This window comes from Nannobrachium achirus, assembly GCF_963921795.1.
Source record: "Nannobrachium achirus genome assembly, chromosome: 23".
In the NCBI taxonomy this organism is placed as follows: Eukaryota; Metazoa; Chordata; class Actinopteri; order Myctophiformes; family Myctophidae; genus Nannobrachium; species Nannobrachium achirus.
Window position 1 is genome coordinate 51,514,090 of NC_137830.1, and position 23,014 is coordinate 51,537,103.

General features: G+C 43.4%; 1 protein-coding gene across 1 annotated transcript in view; it reads left to right on the plus strand.

The window, feature by feature from the left end:
- The window catches only part of cacna1c (calcium channel, voltage-dependent, L type, alpha 1C subunit), a gene marked incomplete at both ends in the record, with an annotated part of 341,751 nt that overhangs the window by 177,419 nt on the left and 141,318 nt on the right, over window positions 1-23,014 (plus strand). Inside the window, 4 exons of the mRNA XM_080754433.1 lie at window positions 7,195-7,334; window positions 13,989-14,128; window positions 18,177-18,338; window positions 20,689-20,888. Coding sequence (XP_080610559.1) covers window positions 7,195-7,334; window positions 13,989-14,128; window positions 18,177-18,338; window positions 20,689-20,888 — 642 coding nt within the window. The remainder of the gene's footprint in view (window positions 1-7,194; window positions 7,335-13,988; window positions 14,129-18,176; window positions 18,339-20,688; window positions 20,889-23,014) is intronic.

The window sequence follows — 23,014 nt, forward strand, 5'->3', positions numbered from 1 at the left end:
AGTGTGTGGTGTGTGACTGGAGCCTCAGTGTGTGGTGTGTGACTGGAGCCTCAGTGTGTGGTGTGTGACTGGAGCCTCAGTGTGTGGTGTGTGACTGGAGCCTCAGTGTGGTGTGTGACTGGAGCCTCAGTGTGTGGCGTCTGACTGGAGCCTCAGTGTGGTGTCTAACTGGAGCCTCAGTGTGTGGTCTGTGACTGGAGCCTCAGTGTGGTGTCTAACTGGAGCCTCAGTGTGGTGTCTAACTGGAGCCTCAGTGTGTGGTGTGTGACTGGAGCCTCAGTGTGTGGTGTGTGACTGGAGCCTCAGTGTGGTGTCTAACTGGAGCCTCAGTGTGGTGTCTAACTGGAGCCTCAGTGTGGTGTCTAACTGGAGCCTCAGTGTGTGGTGTCTACCTGGAGCCTCAGTGTGTGGTGTGTGACTGGAGCCTCAGTGTGTGGTGTGTGACTGGAGCCTCAGTGTGTGGTGTGTGACTGGAGCCTCAGTGTGTGGTGTCTGACCGGAGCCTCAGTGTGTGGTGTCTGACTGGAGCCTCAGTGTGTGGTGTGTGACTGGAGCCTCAGTGTGTGGTGTCTGACCGGAGCCTCAGTGTGTGGTGTCTGACTGGAGCCTCAGTGTGTGGTGTGTGACTGGAGCCTCAGTGTGTGGTGTCTAACTGGAGCCTTAGTGTGTGGTGTGTGACTGGAGCCTCAGTGTGTGGTGTCTGACTGGAGCCTCAGTGTGTGGTGTGTGACTGGAGCCTCAGTGTGTGGTGTCTGACTGGAGCCTCAGTGTGTGGTGTCTGACTGGAGCCTCAGTGTGTGGTGTGTGACTGGAGCCTCAGTGTGTGGTGTGTGACTGGAGCCTCAGTGTGTGGCATGGAAGGAGCTGATCTGGAGTCAGATTGGGCCATGGCTGTGGACTCACCCGGCTAGGGGGAAAATGTTGTGATGGGGCGATAAGATCCTCATTGCCTACATTTAGCCCACGGTTTCCCAAACAGTGGGTCGGGACCCATTTGGGGGGTGTGGACACATTTTTATGGGTCTCTTAATTTTTAGTTTTCTACATTTTGTTATTGATTGTCATTATTATTTCAAAAAACATTTCGGTCATTTCATGAAGAAACTAGAAAAGATGCAATTGGAAATTACAAGTGTGGTTGCTGACGGTTGCCGACGTGACTATATTCTGCACTAAGCTAACTGTCATGTGAAGCTCCACCAATTAATTCCCTATTGATTCCCACTCCCATTGATTCCCTATTGATTCCCACTCCCATTGATTCCCTATTGATTCCCACTCCCATTGATTCCCTATTGATTCCCACTCCCATTGATTCCCTATTGATTCCCACTCCCATTGATTCCCTATCCCTGTCAGACAGAGTCTGGCTGTCTGTCAATTTCCAATAGCAGCGGAAAAGTTACCCTAGTAAATAAAGTTTCCCCAAGACTATAATGTGTTGGCCTGTTGGGCAACCACACTAATAAAAGAAAAATCTAAGAAATTAGAAAACAAACATTTAAGAAGTAGTGTCTTTTGGGGCACCCACTGGCCTACTGGTCCAGGTGCATACCACATAGGCTCAGTGTAAGGTAGCCTGTAGTGTCTTTTGATCTGCTATTTTCTCTAGTTTGTAGAGATGGGACGTTCGCGAACAAATCGAGTCTTTTGAACGGCTCTTTGAAATGAACGATGGGATCCGGTTCACAGTAGGGAGCCGTTCCTTTTGTAAATGAACGGTTGTGGAAAAAGTACAAACATTCTTTACTTATGTTATGTAAAAGTATCAATACTGCAACTTGGAAATACTCTGCCACAAGTAGAAGTTTGGAATTAAAATGTACTTGAGTAAAAGTACAAAAGTATCAGTATCAAAATGTACTTAAAGTACCAATAGTAGAAAGTACTCATTATGCAGAATGTCCCATTTCACAAGTTTTCCCAATGAATAATATGTAGAAAAATAATTTGAAAATAGCAGATCTAGTGAGCTTGTAGATCGGCTATTTTCAAATGGCTTGAAGTGATTTGTAATTATAATCAAAATCTACAAAGTAACTAAATAACTAAAGTAACTAAATAACTAAAATGAGCCAGTCTTTTGAACGGCTCTTTGAAAGGAACGGATCCCAGAGATCCGGCTCGCTTCAAAGAGCCATAAATCCCATCTCTACTAGTGTGGGTCCCGGGCGAACGTCTAAAAATGTCTCTTTCGGGTCTTGACCTGAAAGGTTTGGGAACCAATGGTCTAGCTAGCCAATGTCCTAACTATAACGCAATGTGAAGTTGGGTCTTTGAAAATCTTAAAAACACTTCATTTGGATTGAAGTTTTTACAATAGGTGCCAGGTATATCCATCTAGCTGTTAACCAGTCCTGGACAGCTTGTGCCAAAATGTCTGACACAATTACATTCAGAGTAAATGCCATCTGCTCTATTCTCCCAGTTTAACGTTCCTACAACCAAGCAGTTGGTTATAACGGTCTGTGCAGGCCAGGGCAACTTCTTTCACTTCCCATATAGCTTAGGTCTAGAATTATTGAATGCTTTAACCAGTGAAAAATAGCAGATATACAAGCTCACAGCGCGGCACCGAGTGCCGCGCTGCGAGCTTGTAGATCTGCTATTTTTGAAAAAGTCGTGAAAATGCGTGCAAATCTTTGACTATATGTATTTTCAAAGCAAACATTTGTAACTCAAATTTTGCTTCTGGGTGGTCCCTGGAACTAAATATTTTGAGATGGGGGTCCGTGGCCAAATACATGTCATTTTGGGGGTCCTTCACATGAAAAGGTTTGAGAACCACTGACATAGTAGTCTCTCAAGAACAGACTAACTGAGCTCCTTTTAAATGAAAAGGACCTTTTCTTTTACGATGGCCAGCCAGATTGCTGACATAGAAACATAGGTTTTTCAAAAAGTCTTAGAAGGATTCAAAAGACACTTATAGAATCAGGTCAAAATTCTAATTTTCACGATTTTTCAAAAATAGCAGATCTACAAGCTCGCAGCGCGGCACTCGGTGCCGCGCTGTGAGCTTGTGTATCTGCTATTTTTCAATAGTTAAAGCATAAAATAATGATACAAAATACTGTGTACCTGTTCTGAATGGGTTAAGAGTTACTGAAACATCTTGAGTGAGTGGATTTGCTGGTGGGAGCCTTATGTGTCCGTATTGTTCTGATTGTGAAGCCAGGAAAAGAGTCTGATCTTGAGTGTGCATCTCAATTGGCATATTGAGAAGTAAGCTCTCATTCGAGGCACACGTCGCAGCGGTCACTCAATCCTGCATGTTTACACTCCATAACAACTTCCTCACCCAGGAGTCAGCCCAGCTCCTCATCCAGACAGCAGTCGTACAGTATGATCAACACTTGACTACCATAACTCTGTCCTTACTGGCCTCCCGGCATGTGCACTTAAAGACCTCGTGAAATGAAAAATGCGACTCTTGCTCGACAAAGTTGCTCCTTCTCTCAGCCTGGCTTGGCGTTAGTGGAACGGAATAAACCAGGCTATACGGAGGAGGCTTTGTCAAGTCTGGATTTGGCTTAAATCCTGGCTTTGTGAAACAGGCCCCTGGTATCCTATAAGCGTGTATAGTTTCACTGTACAGACTGTTATTTATTTGTGTGGATATTCTACTGTTAGACTGGTCAGGCATGTGCACACATAGACATCAAAGGGGGCTTGAGCCCCTGCCCTTTTATCCCTCTGTACAAAGTGCCCTCCCCAGACCATCAATGCAGTTTTACTGTGGTGAAAGAAACACACATTGCCTTGTCCAAACTCCCAGTATTCACTTGACTATGCTTAGTTCAGTGTGGTATCAAGCACCGAAAATAGCCGACCTCCAAGCTCACAACGCGTCGCAGCGTGACACGCTGTGAGCTTGGAGGTCTGCTATTTTCGATATTTCCACCAAAAGGGCCTTTTAGAAATGTCAGCCTCTGCCTCTCTAACATTCTCTGCACGTCCCTGAGACTGGTGGTCCTTAACAGCGTCTGCTAAAATGCCTAAACTGTAAATTGTGTGCGAAAAGCGATCTATTTGAGACACATTCGAATGCAAGGTTTGAACAGCATCGTGTCTCAGCTGTGTCTAGAGACCAGCTGGATACAGATGTGTCTAGAGACCAGCTGGATACAGATGTGTCTAGAGACCAGCTGGATACAGATGTGTCTAGAGACCAGCTGGATACAGAGCGGTAGGCACCAAACAAACTGTCTAAACAGGGAATGCTTGGCTGATCCAGATGTCTGTGCAGTGATTAGATTGGTATAATCGGCCTATTTGTTAATCAATGATCTGAGGTCCGTTCTGCTGCATGGGCACCCCAGAGAGACTGAGACTCTCTCTCTCTCTCTCTCTCTCTCTCTCTCTCTCTCTCTCTCTCTCTCTCTCTCTCTCGATCGCTCTCCCTCAATTCATGCAGTGGTGTGAAGTAACTAAGTAGATTTACTTAATTACTGTACTCAAGTAAAATTTTTAGGTTTTTGAGGTGAGACCTGCCGTCTTTTTAGGGCTGTTATCGGTTGTTTTTACAGCATGGCTCTGAAACTAATATCTGATTTCTTTGGTGGGCCCTTTTTAAAAATGAAAGAGTTGTAGGCTACAGAAGCAAGTAGGATATTGTTGATCAGTCCGTGACTCGATCAGAGGAGGAGGATTAGGAACAGAATTTACACTCAAAGGTAATTAATAGCATTTAATAGCTGTGGTGAAAACCTCGCATTGGGGCCCGGCGGGGGGTCGCTACGCTACTGTTTAAAGGGGAAGACCACCCATTTTCAATATTGAACTATGTCATTAATATAACTTAGAGGAGTTGTGTGGAAATAGAAAACAAGTTCCCCCTCTTCTGTGTTGCCTAGAACTGGAAGATTGATTTGGGGGTTTGTATTGTAAAGTACAACTTGATGACATCATACCGTTGTACTTTACAATACAAACCCCAAAATCAATCCTCCAGTTCTAGGCAACACAGAAGAGGGGGAACCTTTTTTATTTCCACACAACTCCTCTAAGTTATATTAATGACATAGTTCAATATTGAAAATGGGTGGTCTTCCCCTTTAAGTATATTTTGGTACCAACACTTTTGTAGTACATTTTGAATTCCGGACTTTTACTTGTAACAGAGTATTTCTATATTGCAGTGTTGATACGTTTTCTTAAGTAAAAGATGTGAGTACGTTTTCCACCACTGTACATTCCGCTGCTGTACATATTGTGCTGCCAACCTTGAACATTCATCTTTCTCACCTCACATCGAGGTCAATGGCTTCAGGTTAATTATCTGATGTGTTTATATTTGTCACATGCAGTGAAGAAGTGGCAGCCAGGTTTGTCTATGTTGGCCCTTCTCCATGGCTGGGCTGCATGTGCTTACTGAGTGTTTCTGTCTTACTGAGTGTTTCTGTCTTACTGAGTGTTTCTGTCTTACTGAGTGTTTCTGTCTGTGTTATTTATCAGTCACCTTGCTCAAATATTCTGCCACAAGTGTATTGTCTATTCAGGGCCAGATAGCAAGTTCACACACACACGCACGGACTCTCTCTCTCTCTCTCTCTCTCTCTCTCTCTCTCTCTCTCTCTCTCTCTCTCTCTCTCTCTCTCTCTCTCTCTCTCTCTCCTCTCCAGTGGAGAAACGCACAGCAGATCTACAGTAGAGGATAGTACATGGGGCCGTGGCTGCTAACAGACATGTGGCACACATTGACTCTAGGGCTAGTAAAAACTGTCCTTTTTGTCAGGAGGTTTTAGAGTTTTTATATTACAAAATGATTTCTCGTCTGGAAGAATTTGTTGACATGTGGGGGTTAAGAGGATGTCCTGTGCAGTATTGAGCAAGAATCATTGGTCTTGACTTTTTAGAAATAAATAAAAAAATATATAATGTATTTGTTTTGATACCTCTTACTCATATGTTGTAGAATGTCCTGAGGTTTTTCTAAGTGTGAGCAAAGATTAATAAAGGTGTGGTTAAAGGTCTCTCTCTCCTCTGATAGGAATAAAATAAAGTTTGGGTTTATGAAAATACATTACTTTACCTTCTTTACTGTATATGGGTACATTTTGACCCATAACACCACAGAACATTAAAGTAAAAAACAAGTAATTTATTTGTGGAAGTGTGTTCTAATATGAGTCTATTATAGCCAGATAACACAATTATCAATTGTCTTCATTATAGGAAATATAATGAGCGAATCGGCTAGAGGAGGGGGATAAAATGTAATCACAGGTCAAATTTGAACACGAAAATTGTCACCCTGTTTCTAACACTACAAGGGATAAACAAGCTGTGTTGATTTCGTCGACTAAAACTATGACGAAAAATGTTTGTCGACTGCGTTTTTTCACTGATGAAAACGAAATAAAAAACGAAATAAAAACTAAGCTGTGATGACTAAAACTACGACTAAATAAATTGACTATTTCGTCTACAAAATACAAACTAGAGTAAAACGTTAGGGAGGGACTAGTGGAGAAGAGAGTCATTTGATGTCTGGTTGCTCTCGGGTGTTGCCTGCTGAAAATAGCCGATCTACAAGCTCACAACGCGTCGCGAGCTTGTAGATCGGCTATGTTCTGCACACAACCAAGTGTAAAATCAGTCATTACGATGCAATCAAGGCCTGCCAAAATTCATTTCAGCGGACTAAACTTTTCAGGTGACTAAATTATGACTGAAACTAAATGACATTTTATTCAAAAGACTATGACTAAAACTAAATCAAAATTTGATGTCAAAAACAACATTGTAAACAAGAACACAGTATCCTGACTAGGACTGTTACGATATGACATTTTACATGACGATTAATTGTCACTCAAATAATTGTCGATTAACGATTTAATTGTGTTTTTGTCGTTGATAATTACATTTCTGTTTGGCTTTTAGGCTTTGAAGTTGCATATGGTAGATATGATACATAACCTAAATATACAAATACATTACTGACATATTTGACAACTTACTACTTAAAAAATAACATTGATAGTGGATATTAGCCGATGCGACGCGTTGTGAGCTTGTAGATCTGCTATTTCCACTATTTCTGACATTTTTCAACATTCACGATTATGACGATCATGACAAAATAATTGCGATAATGTCAAATAATCACGATTAGACGATTATGTAATAATTGTGACAGCCCTAATCCTGACCAACTCTCTCTCTCTCTCTCTCTGTGTGTGTCTTTAGGAGAGGGTGGAGTACCTCTTCCTCATCATCTTCACGGTGGAAGCCTTCCTGAAGGTCATCGCCTACGGCCTGCTGTTCCATCCCAACGCCTACCTGAGGAACGGCTGGAACCTGCTGGACTTCATCATCGTGGTCGTAGGGTGAGAAGGGGGGGGGGGGGGGGGGCGGGGAGGGGGAGAGAGAGAGAGAGAGAGAGAGAGAGAGAGAGAACGGTTTTGGACATAGAAGGTTTCCATCCGACAACGACGATACGTATGACACTGATTTGCTACAGCAGGACACTGTGGCACATCAGGAGTCCACTAGGCTCAGTGGTTCTCAAACGTTTTATTTCCAAGGACCTCCATAACTCTGAGAGTGTACAAATGGAACCAATTGGACCCTATGGGTCCAATTGGTTCCATTTGTACACTCTCTGAGTTACAGAGCTGTAATGTTCCAACCCACTTTGAGGACATCAGAACTCTGTTGATATTTGAAATGAAAACAATATTCAACAAAGAGCGTCGTTACAAACACAGCACTGCATCGACACACTTCAAGTATTAACAGTAAGGCAATCGTAGCAAATCAGGAGGGAATATGGGAAATGGGACAGATCCATGTTGATGACGTGACTTTAATCTGTAGGAGCAGTGTCCAAAAATGGTGGCGCTAGAAGAGGTCCATGTGAGAAATCAGGTCGTAATCACAGATTGTCTCTGCAATACACATGACGAGCGATTTCTTACAGCCTTGCATCATTAAATCAAGGATCGAGGTATCAGCGTTTAATCCAATATGCCATTAAAGGAGCTATAGTCAACTTTTTCTTGAAAAACGGACGATAAAATAAAAATATTATTGTCAGACTGACTTTGTTTACATCCCTTATCAATCCATATAAAAGAATAGAAGAGGGATATAAACAAAGTCAGTCTGACAATGGCCAAAATGATTATTTTATCATTATGTGTGGTCATTTTTTAATAGAAACACATATATGAAGCTTAATCTTTTTTTTATAAAACATTTTTGAAACATTATTTTTTTATTTTAGCGTCCGTTTTTCAAGAAAAAGTTGACTATAGCTCCTTTAACTCTTTAGCGTCCTTTTTGGGCAGCCCTTCCTGCTATAAACCCATGTCTACCAAACATAAAGGCTAGTAGCCTACAACGATAGGCCTGTACAAGTTGTGAGACTGCATTCACAACAAGAGATATCTTGGTGTCTAAACAAGACACCGCGTGGCTTCCCTGTGCACTCATTAGCCACGTATAACAAGATACTAGTAGTGCAGTTTATGAATGAGGCGACAGTGTTGTGCGAATGTGCTAGCATGAGCTTAGCAGCATGAGCTTAGCAGCATGAGGTGAGCTGTGATTGTTCTACGGTACTCAGGGGTTGACACTAAGGTCTCAGAGGCACTTGCCCATCGGGCAAGTACAGGTCATGTTCTACTTGCCCGAAGGTAATGCCCACTTGCCCGAAAAGTAAATCGTCCATGAATGATAGGTACGATTTTAATTACCGCTCAATTTAACACTTATTTCTTTACTTTCTGGGGCTGTGCGATAAAATGTCATACCTCAATACCTCCAAATCCAAATACCAAATACTTTAGCTATGATTGAATATGTCTATGGTTTCACACTTCTTATTTTATATTTCCAAATGTAGCAACAGTAAAAACAGCACATTATAGGTAAATAGTGCTCTTATTTTACATTCCACAGACCAGAAGACAGCGCACTGGCCACGTTCAGGTGTTTAGACAGATATCTCGTGTTGTGTTTATAGACATTTGTGTCCCCTCTCAAATGAGCACTTGCCCTGTCGGGCAACCTGAAAGCCAACTTCACCTGTCCTGATGTTTTATTTACCTGCCGGGGGCAGGTGGGCAAGCCTTAGTGTCAATGCCTGGTACTTTTGAGGGGACTGATTGGTGTGGCAGCATCAGCCCAGCAGTATGATGTGATCGGCCTACTTTTGTGCGAACAGTGATTTAAGGTGCTCAGACCAGCCTGTTCTAGAACAGTGATTTAAGGTGCTCAGACTGTTCTAGAACAGTGATTTAAGGTGCTCAGACTGTTCTAGAACAGTGATTTAAGGTGCTCAGACTGTTCTAGAACAGTGATTTAAGGTCCTCAGACTGTTCTAGAACAGTGATTTAAGGTGCTCAGACTGTTCTAGAACAGTGATTTAAGGTCCTCAGACTGTTCTAGAACAGTGATTTAAGGTGCTCAGACCAGCCTGTTCTAGAACAGTGATTTAAGGTGCTCAGACTGTTCTAGAACAGTGATTTAAGGTGCTCAGACTGTTCTAGAACAGTGATTTAAGGTGCTCAGACTGTTCTAGAACAGTGATTTAAGGTCCTCAGACTGTTCTAGAACAGTGATTTGGGTGCTCAGACCAGCCTGTTCTAGAACAGTGATTTGGGTGCTCAGACTGTTCTAGAACAGTGATTTAAGGTGCTCAGACTGTTCTAGAACAGTGATTTAAGGTCCTCAGACTGTTCTAGAACAGTGATTTAAGGTCCTCAGACCAACCTGTTCTAGAACAGTGATTTAAGGTCCTCAGACTGTTCTAGAACAGTGATTTAAGGTCCTCAGACCAACCTGTTCTAGAACAGTGATTTATAGAACAGTGATTTCTAGAACAGTGATTTAAGGTGCTCAGACCAGCCTGTTCTAGAACAGTGATTTAAGGTCCTCAGACTGTTCTAGAACAGTGATTTAAGGTGCTCAGACTGTTCTAGAACAGTGATTTAAGGTCCTCAGACTGTTCTAGAACAGTGATTTAAGGTCCTCAGACTGTTCTAGAACAGTGATTTAAGGTGCTCAGACTGTTCTAGAACAGTGATTTAAGGTGCTCAGACTGTTCTAGAACACTGATTTAAGGTCCTCAGACCAACCTGTTCTAGAACAGTGATTTCTAGAACAGTGATTTCTAGAACAGTGATTTAAGGTGCTCAGACCAGCCTGTTCAAGAACAGTGATTTAAGGTGCTCAGACTAACATGCAAGGCGATGCAAGGCGTTGTGTGCTTGTAGATCTGCTGTTTTCACTAGTTTAGTACATTTTATAGATGATAAATACAAAAGGAACGGTTTTGGACATACAAGGTTTCCACCCGACAACGACAATATGCTATAAATATAAGGTGCTGGGAGTGAAAATTATAATGTAGGGGTGCCTCGGATTAAAAACATATTTATGGGGTGACCTGAGACAAAGAAGTCTGAAAACCCCTGCCTGTCAAACACTGTCTGTCAGCGGTCGGACTCGACTATCAGTCTCAACGCCGAACAGGCTTTGAACAACTGGCCGGTGAAAATGTGACATAATAATACTGTATGTACAGTAATACTGTATGTCACATTAATACAGTGCAGTTGGAACTTGGGGAAATAACTGCTGGTCATATTCATAACCACAGTGAACAGCTGTCCTCAGCAACAACCTAGCTGTGCCCCAGACAGCTTGTTCCACCCTGATGATGTAACAGCCTGTGTGCCACTAGCAGCATAAATGTCTTCATCCATGGCTTGAATGTCAACACAGCCCCAACCCTCTCCCCCTGGTAAAGCTTCTATAAGAGTCCAGGGTGAAGAGCTATTCACCACTTTTTTTTAGGTGTAAAGCTATCCACCTAAAGTGAGAAAACAAGTGGAGGCCATCATAGTCAGTCACGGTGAAGTCCTATCACTGTGACTGACTGGTTTAGATCAACCAATCAGTGAACGAACGGGGTGATGGGCCGATCTGTCTGATAGTAAAAACAGAGAGATGTGTCGGGGTGAAGAGCTATCCACCGCGAGTAATGACGCAATGTTGTAGTTTTATGACTTAAAAAGACTACACCGCGGTGGATAGCTTATCACCGCGGTGCCTACTATGATAGGGGCTTTAGATGGAGCTGTAGCGGCCCTAAATCCAATGCTGCCCAGACCCTGAGAAATCCAAAGCACGTGAATCCACTTCTGAATTCCACTTCTGAATTCCGCTTCAGTTGGCCAATCACTGTGTGACACAATGTCCAGTCAACCAAGGTGTTGGTCGTGAGAAATCTGGGCCAGCAGCCATTTCCATAGTCTGATGGTGTACACACACACACACACACACACACACACACACACACACACACACACACACACACACACACACACACACACACACACACACACACACACACACACACACACACACACACACACACACACACACACACACACACACACACACACACACACACACACACACACACACACGTGTAACAGAGGTGATCCGAACCTCCCCACCCGGCTTCGTACCCGGGTCTCCCGCGTGAAAGTCCAATATCTTAACCATTACTCCAAAGGGATATCCCTATGGCAGGGGTGGGCAACTTATATGATGGAGAGGGCCACATTATTTCCACACTAACTCCAGAGGGCCACATTGCATATACTGTATACTATCGGGCAGTTTTCTCGTATTTTAACTTTTATTCGTACATATCCCAGCCGTACTCCATCATATTCTACAAAAGTAGCAAAAATAGCCGATCTACAAGCTCAAAACGCGTTGCACTGCAACGCGTTTTGAGCTTGTAGATCTGCTATTTTTGGCTATTTTTCAAATGGAATCCTGAATAATATTTTGCTATTTGAATTGGAATCCTGAAAGTAACATTTTCATTTCAAATGCATTTTGCACATTTGAAATTGGAACATCTGAAATCAATAATATATCAGTATTCCGATATTAACCTGCGGGCACCGGCGCCTAACTCTGTCTCCACTAGGGGGAGCACAAATCCAGGATTTTTTTTTTTTTTTTTTTTTTTTTTTTTTGGCGCCGCAAAGCGGCGCCGCGAAAAATCGGTTATTTGCGGTTATATAGTCGTCTAAAATGGGTCTAAATGGGTCTAAAATGAGTCTAAAATGAGTCGAGCACTGCTCGGACACGCACCGCGGTCCGCGGGGCACCCAACAAGCCAACACACAACACAACACAACAAAACCACAAGTCCACAACCATGACCAAAGATCTGCAACCAGCAGCTAACAATATTTACAAGCAAGCAAGCAAGCATCTCATCACACACACACACACACACACACACACAGAGGAGGAGAGGAGAGGCTGGCTAACTCCAGTGAACAGTTAGTTAAAGTTGTACTATGTAACTTTTTTTATAAAACAAATCTTAAAATTCTCCTAACTATTAAATCACAAAAGTTTTAGAAGATCCGCGCCGTGAATTTCAGCCTGTAAAGCCTTCTCTGTATGTAAACTGAGATCCTTGCCGTGGACCGGATCTCGCGCCAAAATTGCGTCATCACACTACCGGCCAATCACAGCGAGGGTTATACAACTGCCGGCCAATCACAGCGCATCTTGAAGTGGGGTCGCTATGGCAGCCATATTTGTTGTCGCCCGTTTGTACCATCCCTTCTCTAGGTAATTTCGCCTACCAGGCAGGGTGAAGGAGTCCGTATCTCTGGAATTACTGAACGCACAGGAACAAGGGACCCCTTAAAAGATAGATCTCAGCGAGGTGGAGGCAGACGCGGGGGTCTGAAGGTACGAAAAACGTCCGAAAGACGCGGACGCGACCGCGGTTTGCTATAGGGCTAATGACCACTAGTTGGGCATCTTACACAGTATGGCTTTAAATAAAGCCATGTCTTACCTTGAGAAAATGACAAGAAAATATCCAATTTTATATTGAGGTGCCCAGAAGAAAGTTCCTTGGAGGCACACAACACAACGTGCCATGTCATCCAGCTTCTTTGACAGCGTCAAAAAGTTTATCCACATGTCTATCCACATGGCTATCCACATGTCCTATGGATGTCTGTAGTTAACCCCAGGTAGCATATTCCACTGTGAAACAACTGTTTCATTCTGTTATTTAGATAAAGCCATGCCATGTTGTTTGTTGTTGTGCAGCGCTCTGTCAGCCGAGGTTCAGACAGTCACTGTGATTGGTTGAGAAACCAGTTGTTACCTTTTCCACTGTTTGTAGCAATAACTTGGCTCGTGTCATGTGGTAACTTATTCAAATAGTCCATACTACTTCTGTGTAGATAACGATGATTTATTACTTCCAGGGCCAGGCAGGAACATACAGCATAAACGTCACGTTTTCACTATTAATCCGCTTGTATTAACTTAACTTCTCACTAATATATTCTCCCCAGCAGCATATTATAACTCTATGAGCATTACACCCGCACATTCACTTCCGCGCTGGTCCCAAAACACAGCGTCAACGTCATCCCGTACTGCTCCTAAGCCCGCCCCCTTAAAGGCACAGGCTTGGCATATAACACAGTAGACCTATACCTCCCGCCCCCCATTCGCTGTGATTGGTTTAGAAGCCATCTTAGCCATACTATGGGTGCTTCAAAGGGTCAAACAAGGCGAATTTCTGACGTTCTTCTTCTTAATCACATTTTGTGATTATATGATCGTAAATAAATAAAAGGAGAGAGGGGGAGCCGGGCTCCCCCTACTGGCAAATAAGGGGAGCCATTGCTCCCCTTGGCTCCATTGAATAGGCGCCAGTGCCTGCGGGCCGCATTAAGTGAAGGTGGGGGCCGCATGTGGCCCCCGGGCCGCCAGTTGCACATCTATGCCCTATGGAATGAGAGCAGATACTAGACTTTTGAGGCTTCAGGCTGGGGCTGCGACTCTCTCCGCCACACACGCACGCACGCACGCACGCACACGCACACGCACACAGACACACACAGAGACAGAACTAAATTGTGATGATGATGATAATGGTGATGGTGGTGATGATGTTGATTGGTGTTGATTGACAGGTTGTTCAGTGCCATACTGGAACAGGCCACCAAAGGCGACGGGGCGACGCCCATCGGAGGCAAGGCGGCGGGCTTTGATGTTAAAGCTCTGAGAGCCTTCAGAGTCCTGCGGCCGCTCAGACTGGTGTCTGGAGTCCCCAGTAAGTACAATATGCACGCTGTGTGTGTGTGTGTGTGTGTGTGTGTGTGTGTGTGTGTGTGTGTGTGTGTGTGTGTGTGTGTGTGTGTGTGTGTGTGTGTGTGTGTGTGTGTGTGTGTCAATTTACTTTGCCACTAACATACTTTAAACAGACTTAAGTATGTGTCCAGTGTTTCCCCACATGTTTTAACAGACACTATTTGAATGTAGAAGTTTGGGTTGCACTGTATTGTTTAAAATGTGTTGTATTGATATATTGTTTGATTCATTGAGTGCTATTGACTCCATCCATAGTAGGGAGCCTGTTCAAGCTCACAGTGTTGATTGAGGCCACACCTGTGCTCAAAGTGTGCTCAATCAACATGTGAACGCAGAGTCATTACCTGTGAGTGTGTAAAAAGTATTATTTGAGTAAAGTGACCTTAAAGGTGTATGTATTGTATGAATAGTATTGTCATGGAATTGACATGGAAACATATTGTCTTTGGACATGGAAAACTGGTTCATAGGTAGATGGTGGATTCCATTTAAGATTGGTACGGTCCGGGGGAGGGGTTTAGCGTATTTAAGGGGACCTGCCACCTGAGCTAGTCAGTTAAAGTATGTGAGCTGAGAGGACCCAATGCCAATCTGGCCAGTTGTTTGTATAAATAGTTTTTGTGTCTTTGCTGTATTTTGGTGAACAACAGTTCCTTGGACTGAGAGGTGAATAAAAGCACTTGTTTTTGTAACAAAGAACTCTCTGACTGACTGCCTTTGAACATTTTCCTCTTTTTGGCTTTTTCTAAGTATTTTTGAGGTTGAATCAAGTGCCTTTTGGCCAATACTACTCTCACTCTAGACCAGAGTGTGACAGTGTGCGTGCGTGCGTACGTGTGTGTGTGTGTGTGTGCTCGCACGTGCATGTGTAGAACACTGTTTGAAAGCGATTGAGTACAACAGGTGTGAAAGAAAAGAGCAAGGGTTAGGCCTGTGAGGACAAATGAACCATCTCACGAACGCACCCGCCGCACGCATGCTTGAAATGTATGTCCGAGTGCTAGAATGCCTTGTACCGTAAAGGACGTAACATGAACCCATAATGTTGTTTTGACTGTCCATATATTTTCACTAGTATAGGGGCAGTGTTGCCAAGTCTGCTTATATTATAAGCAGGGTTCCCACGGTCATGAAATTCCTGGAAATATTTTGAAATTAGAAAAATATTTTTCCAGTACTGGAAAAGTTTTGGAATTGATCAAGGGTCCTGGAAGGTCCTGGAAAAAAATAGCTATGCATTTGTCTTTGGTTATTGATTTTGTTAATACCTCTGAAATGACAAATTAAACCTGGGTGATAAATTTGTCTGTAAGAGCATCCTGATGAATGGACTTGAAGCATACTGTACATCATACTGTCATATCTCTTCTACGTACATTTCAGCGTGTGTGTGTGCGTGCGTGCGTGCGTGCGTGCGTGCGTGCGTGCGTGCGTCTTCCATTTTCAGGTCCTCCATGCCGCGTAAGCATTCTGCTGTGAAGCCGAGCATGTTTAACCTGTGTAATGATGATTCTATTCTCTAACATTACAGCTCGCTACCCCGATGTCTTTGTTGTAAATGAAAACCATAGGGAGGTTTTCATTCTCCAGGTCGGCTGTACTTTTGACTAACAGCTTGGAGGAAGCCTTTCTAGCCAAAGTGCTGAAATATCAACAGCTAGAACAGACCATCTCACATATCATACTGTTTTTGGAGCTGTGTGAAACACAGGCTCCCTATACGTGGCTGTGTGGGTCTGTGTGTGTGTGTGTGTGTCTGTGTGTGTGTCTGTGTGTATGTAGCCTGAACTTCCTAAACTTCGGCACGCCACTAGTCCCACAGTTTTGCCACCAAACACTCGCGCCATATGTCAAATCGACCGGCTTACTCGGGAATCGTGGGCTATTACTTTTCTAAGAGAAAGGTTCTATAGTTTAATTGATATTAATTTATTAGTGAATTAATTTACCCCATTGACTTAGAATGGGAATCGCAAAAACTCACATTCAATTATTTGTCTCTCGCAAACCACAGGGGCTACAGTTTCAAGACTTGGAGAGGAGGTTCATAATGATTTCAAGGATTAAATAAAAAATAATTGTGTCATTTGGCCTCATGGTGGCGCTATAACACCCCACTTTACGTTTTGGCCTGTAACTCTTGAACCGTAGGTCGGAAAATTAAAAATATTTTTTCCCTGGATTCCTTGGGTCATGACGCATCTCCCCATATAGGCCACGCCCATTTGCGCCATGATAGATTTTCCGCCATCTTGAATTTTCTCCAAAACACACTTTTTGCTCCTTTTCCTACATATTTTCTTCAAATGTCACAAAAATCGGTACACATGATCCACACACACACACACACACACACACACACACACACACACACACACACACACACAGCTCCACTTCACACGGGTGTGATTTTATTTTATTTAGTGCAGGGTTCCCCAATAGGCGGCCCACACCAACCCCAGTAATAATGGTGGTATAAGAGCAGCAACAACACTAGTATATCGTCGTTGTCGGGTGGAAACCTTGTATCTCCAAATGTGTACGTTCTTTCGCAAAGTAAAGCCCTGCTTCATTGTACAAGGCCTCTCACAAAAGTAGTGAAAACAGCAGATCTACAAGCACACAACCCCTCGCGGTGCGAAGCGTTGTGTGCTTGTAGATCGGCTGTTTTCACTAGTTTAAATCATGTTTTAAATGATAAATGTAAAACGGTTTTGGACTTACAACATTTTCACCCAACAACAACGATATCTGAACTGTCGCTGGAGTATCGGGAACTTCACCGTCGCCCCCTGCAATGTTGTGGCCCTCGGCTTGGTACCATAGACATGATTCAATGTTGTGGCCCTCGGCTTGGTACCCTGGACATAATTTGGCCCTTGGGGAAAACTAATTGGGGAACCCTGATCTAGGGCATGTGCACAAGTTGGTTGTGAGGGGCTTTACAAACGGCCAGCCTCTCCAAAAGGAGGGCCAAGGGATTAGCAAGGCACTGCTCAGTGTCAGCCGTTATACAGTTTCCTTTAACCATGATTCATGTCCACTGTGTCTGACAAGTATGTCAGCTATACTGTACTATACTGTATGTAACAATGTTCTGTATGTCACTATACTGTATGTAACAATGTTCTGTATGTCACTATACTGTATGTAACAATGTTCTGTATGTCAACTATACTGTATGTAACAATGTTCTGTATGTCACTATACTGTATGTAACAATGTTCTGTATGTCACTATACTGTATGTAACAATGTTCTATATGTCACTATACTGTATGTAACAATGTTCTGTATGTCAACTATACTGTATGTAACAATGTTCTATATGTCACTATACTGTATGTAACAATGTTCTGTATGTCACTATACTGTATGTAACAATGTTCTATATGTCAACTATACTGTATGTAACAATGTTCTGTATGTCACTATACTGTATGTAACAATGTTCTGTATGTCACTATACTGTATGTAACAATGTTCTGTATGTCAACTATACTGTATGTAACAATGTTCTACTTTTTTTGCACTGTCAAGGGGAGCACACACTGAACGCGGACCGCTGCGCAGAGTCGCGCCACGGTATCGACGCACGTGAAGTGCCGCGCGGTAACCCCAACTGGATGCGGCGCGCTGCCACACAGCACATCCATTTCCCCGGTGGGGAGAACTATGGGAGAACATGTTCACCGCGCGGCAACGCTGAAGAAATAGAACAGCAGCGTATTGGCGCGGCAGGCGAGGCGGCAGACCCGCGGCTGTGCGCGTCTGACGCCGCCGGTGTGGGTTAGTTCATTGAAAATAATGGGGCTGTATGTTTTGACACGCCGCTTCCTCGCTGCCTCCGCGTCCAGTGTGTGTTCCCTTTCAGTGTTCATGTCCTTTGTGCAAGGCATCTTTGTACTTCTGTTCATTGTGGACATAAATAAACATTTCAAATATGTGCGCGTGTGCGTGTGTGTGTGTGTGTGTGTGTGTGTGTGTGTGTGTGTGTGTGTGTGTGTGTAGGTCTACAGGTGGTGTTGAACTCCATCATCAAAGCCATGGTCCCTCTCCTTCACATCGCCCTGTTGGTTCTGTTTGTCATCATAATCTACGCCATCATCGGACTGGAGCTGTTCATGGGCAAGATGCACAAAACATGTTACTACTCAAGGAACGGAGTCAAAGGTACACCAACGCACAACACACAGGCTGGCAGTGGTTCTCAACCTTTTCAGGCTGTGACCCCCAAAATAATCACATTTTAAAGGTGTATTCAGTGATAATGAAAGTGGCCGGGGGTCATCTTGTCCCTTACTGGCCTTACAGTGTGGAAATGTTTAGTTTTTTATAGATTTTTTTACACCATTAGAATGTTTTCGTTTTGATCATTAGACCCAATCACTGAATATCGGTAGGCCTACGTCTCCAGCTTCAGGATATGTATGATACTGATTTACTACCAGACTGTGGCATTTTATGAGTTCAGTAGTTTACAATCTAGGCATTTAGCAGACATTCTTAATTCAGAGCGACTGTGGTTCTCAAAACTTTTATTTTGACCATCATAACTAAATATCATAACATAACTACGGACATACTCTACCCTGATTGGTCGAGGACTGGCTGGCCACCTCTGTTGAGTGTAAAAACAATGTTGCACATTAAGTTTATCATCTGGGGACCCCCAAAAATAATTTGGGGACCCCCCCTGGGGGTCCCGACCCACAGGTTGAGAACCACTGCAGTATGGCACTGACAGAGGGTTTATTTATTAACTCATACAGGTACAAGCTAGGCCTGTCACAAGTATTACATAATCGTCTAATCGCAATCATTTGACATAATCGCGATCATTTTTCATAATCGTCATAATCGTTTCCATGTTGAAAAATTTTCATATATTTAAAAAAAATACACAAATAGTGAAAATAGATGATCTACAAGCTCACAACGCGTCGCATTGTTCTTGTCAAATGTGTCAGTAATTTCTTTGTATATTTAGGTTATGTGTCGTATCTACCATGTGCAACTTAAAATCCTAAAAGCCAAACAGAAATGTAATTGTCAACAACAAATAAACAATTAAATCGTTAATCGCAATTATTTGACAGAAAATGTATCTTCTTGTCAAATGTAATAATCGTGACAGCCCTAGTACAAGCAGTGAAATGTGATTGTGGTCCCAACCCTCATATTGCTGCTAAATGATACTTCATACTCCATCTGCGAGGGAATCGCTTGCAAAAATAAAAGTGATCCTCGTCTACCTGCCCCAAAGTATTTAATCAGAATCTAACTTTTGAAGGTTTGTGAAACTTAAAGCCCTCGGCTATATTCTGCGTCACCTAATTTATGAATGATTGCCATTCATAATTTGATACGCCTGAGTGCGTGTGTTCCATGACCTCTTCACTTGGATCACATGACTTCCTGGGATAGCAGCCTGCATTACAAACCATTGTGAACAATGGAGCGATGGTCCCAAAATATGACTTCTGTTCAACCAATTTCTTTTGACCAAATTGACAAATGGGCAGATGACAACATCAACATCCCCAAAAGGATTAAATAGAAGGGTACATCCACAATATTCATGGTAGTTAGGTTGCAACCTTACTGTGTACAAAGACTTGCTATCTGTGCAGTGCTTGCTCCACTATCATATTAACTATTTGTTGTTAGATTGTTTCTGATTAATATGTAAAAATCACGGTACAGTAATATTAACTATATGATAGCAGAGCAAGCACTAGTCTGCATACTGTAGCAAGTCTTTGTACAGAGTAACACTGCAACCTAACTACCATGAATATTGTGGATGTACCCTTCTATTTAATCATTTTGGGGATGTTGATGTTGTCAATTGTCATCTGCCCATTTGTCGATTTGGTCAAAAGAAATTGGTTGAACAGAACTCATATTTTGGGACCATCGCTCAATTGTTTACAATGGTTTGTAATGCAGGCTGCTATCCCAGGAAGTCATGTGATCCAAGATGGCCGCGGTGTGAATATGGTCTATGGAGCGTTTTTTTGCAGAAATCCTCTACCTGCATGAAACCGCTCCATTCTCATTGAAATGAATTGGCGGATTCCACTCTAGGTGTTTTGGTGTGGCTGCAGCCTTAGAAGTAAAAGTTAGGTATTCAAAATGTACTTGAGTACAAGTACAAAAGTATTGGCATCAAAGTGTACTTAAAGTACAAATTTGAAAATAGTCTTTTGAAAATAGGAGCTCACAATGCGTCGTGATGTGACACATTGTGAGCCTATAGATCTGCTGTTTTCATATAGCCTAAGTATAGTACTGTATAAGGATGAAGTATGTTTTGTAATAATAACCTAAATGTACAAGTAACAAGTAACTAATTAAGTTTTCAAATAATTGTAGTGGAGTAAGATGAAGCATGTGGCCCCCGGGCCGCCAGTTGCCCATGTGTGGTATAGAGGATATCTGGATATCTGAAAAAGTTGAGAACCACTGGTCTAATTCACCTCTCCTCCTCCCCCCCCCCCCCCCCCCCCCCCCCCACCAGGAGTGGTGTCGGAGGAGAAGCCGGCCCCCTGCGCTCCCTCGGGGGCCCACGGGCGACACTGCGGCCGCAACGGCACGGCGTGCGACGTGGGCTGGGAGGGCCCCAACGACGGCATCACCAACTTCGACAACTTTGCGTTTGCGATGCTGACGGTGTTCCAGTGCATCACCATGGAGGGATGGACCGACGTGCTCTACTGGGTGAGTCGCTCGCTGAAACGCCAGATGGTGGCAGCGGTATGTACAGTATGCCTGCATACCGCTCTGCTTTTACCATCTGGGATTCCTCGGGGGGAGTTGCTAACACTCGTAAAGTCCCGGGCCGGACGAATCAGCGGCAGCTACGGGCGGGCTCTGAGCGGCTCTGAGCCAATAGAGTCTGATTGCAGACCACGTGGAAAATTCTGGGTGTAACGTATGCTGGCATACGCACTGCTGCCACCATCTGGCGCAGTCAGGTTAATGCGCGTGTACTTATCAGAGGTTTGATCGATTGACTGATTAAACCCATTTAGGCCTAGGATTATTGAATGCTTTAACTATTGAAAAATAGCAGATATACAAGCTCACAGCGCGGCACCGACTACCACAGGGTCCACGAAAGCTCAAAGCTCAGATAACTACAGTCATCACCAGTGTTGGGTATCGTTACATTTTGTAGTAACTCGTTAAGTTACTTTAGTTACTGACTTGAAAAACTAATCCGTTAAGTTACTTCGCTACCCAATGACAATTGTAACTTAACGAGCTACCGTTACCGTTACCGACCATTAAAACCCACCAGCGTGGAAGTTTGGTAAACATAAAAAGACAAGAGTGCAGCCTCCTTTTAGCTCATGCATCCTCTTCAAAAGACCAACGCTCCCCAGCATGAAACTGTGCAGTACCTCGGTGCCGTGGCGTTGTTATGGAGGCTCTATACCGGAGTTAAATGGCCGGGTCCGAATCCACCGATGTCCGCCGTCCAGATACGATCCGATGATGTACAGTAAATCCATTTTAATACCCTACCGACGCGGACTTTTACACACGGTCAACTAAAGGCACGGACGCTACTAATATCTCCCCGTTGTGAGGAACGATCAACACGTAGGCTATATTACAGACGGACGCAGCAGCTTCTGTCGTTGTTTTGTGGGACATGGATGGAGAGCACCAAGGCTGTGTCCGAAATGCGGAACACGTTCCCTACTCCCTAACCCTAAATGAGGGATCCAGATGTAGTGTACTACAGTAGTGAACAAATCAGCGCATTTCGGACACTACCCCGTCGCCATCTGGTTGCGTCATCGCTGTCGCACAGTTAAAACACTCTAGCGCTGGCTTTTGGAGCAATAAATAATAGCCGATCTACAAGCTCTCAACAGGGGGCGAAGCGACGCGTTGTGAGCTTGTACATCAACTCCCCAATGTGGATTGGAAATAACATACCATGTTGCGTTGTTATTATGAGAAATAGGCCAAATATAATTATGTTTTTATTCATCACAATTCAATAAAATAATGTTAAAAAATGTATAGGCCTATATATATTTTTTAAATTGTATTCATTCATTGGTGAATCAATGAATGAATAATGTTTATGCCACATTCATTTGTCTCACATGCAGACATACACCCATGTTTGTGATAAAATAGGTTATTCTTGCTAATTTAAATAACATTATTTTATCATGATTATTATCAGCTGTGGAAGGTTGGGAAGAAAAGATCGAAAAACAAAAGCCTCCAGCGTCTATTCTCGTATATTCTCTTAATCTCTTCATAAACAACTTTAGAGCTTTTTTCATCATTAAATGATGAAAAGCAAATTTTGTTCTCTGGTGACAATGCTGTGGACAGTTGCCGGTGGTTCTGCTACGAGCGGTTCTGTTGCGTTTGCTCAGCAACAGGTGGCTACTCCTCCTGCCATGCAGAGACGCAGAGACGAATCTGCAGTGTGCGTGTGCGCGTGCACACCGCATGTGCGTGCTCAAAGCGCGAGACAGCGGCCGCAGCGCAGTGCATTGTGGGGCGGCAGGGCTTGAATAGCGCTTGAATAGTGACCATCGAATGCTCACTACAAATCCAAATGCATTGTGGGATACTTCAGTACACTATATTAGGGTACAAAAATGCTCACTATACATTCGGACACTAGTTCAAAATGGCGGAGCCCCCTATTAGTACACTACATTAGAGAATAGGGTGGATTTCGGACGCAGCCCAAGTCAACAGTCAACAACAGTGAGTGAGTTGATTTCCTGGTTTCAAGATGACGCGTTGCAGAGCTGGAGAGATGAAAGGAATGCGATTGGCTGACATACAAGGGAGGCATTGTGGCATTG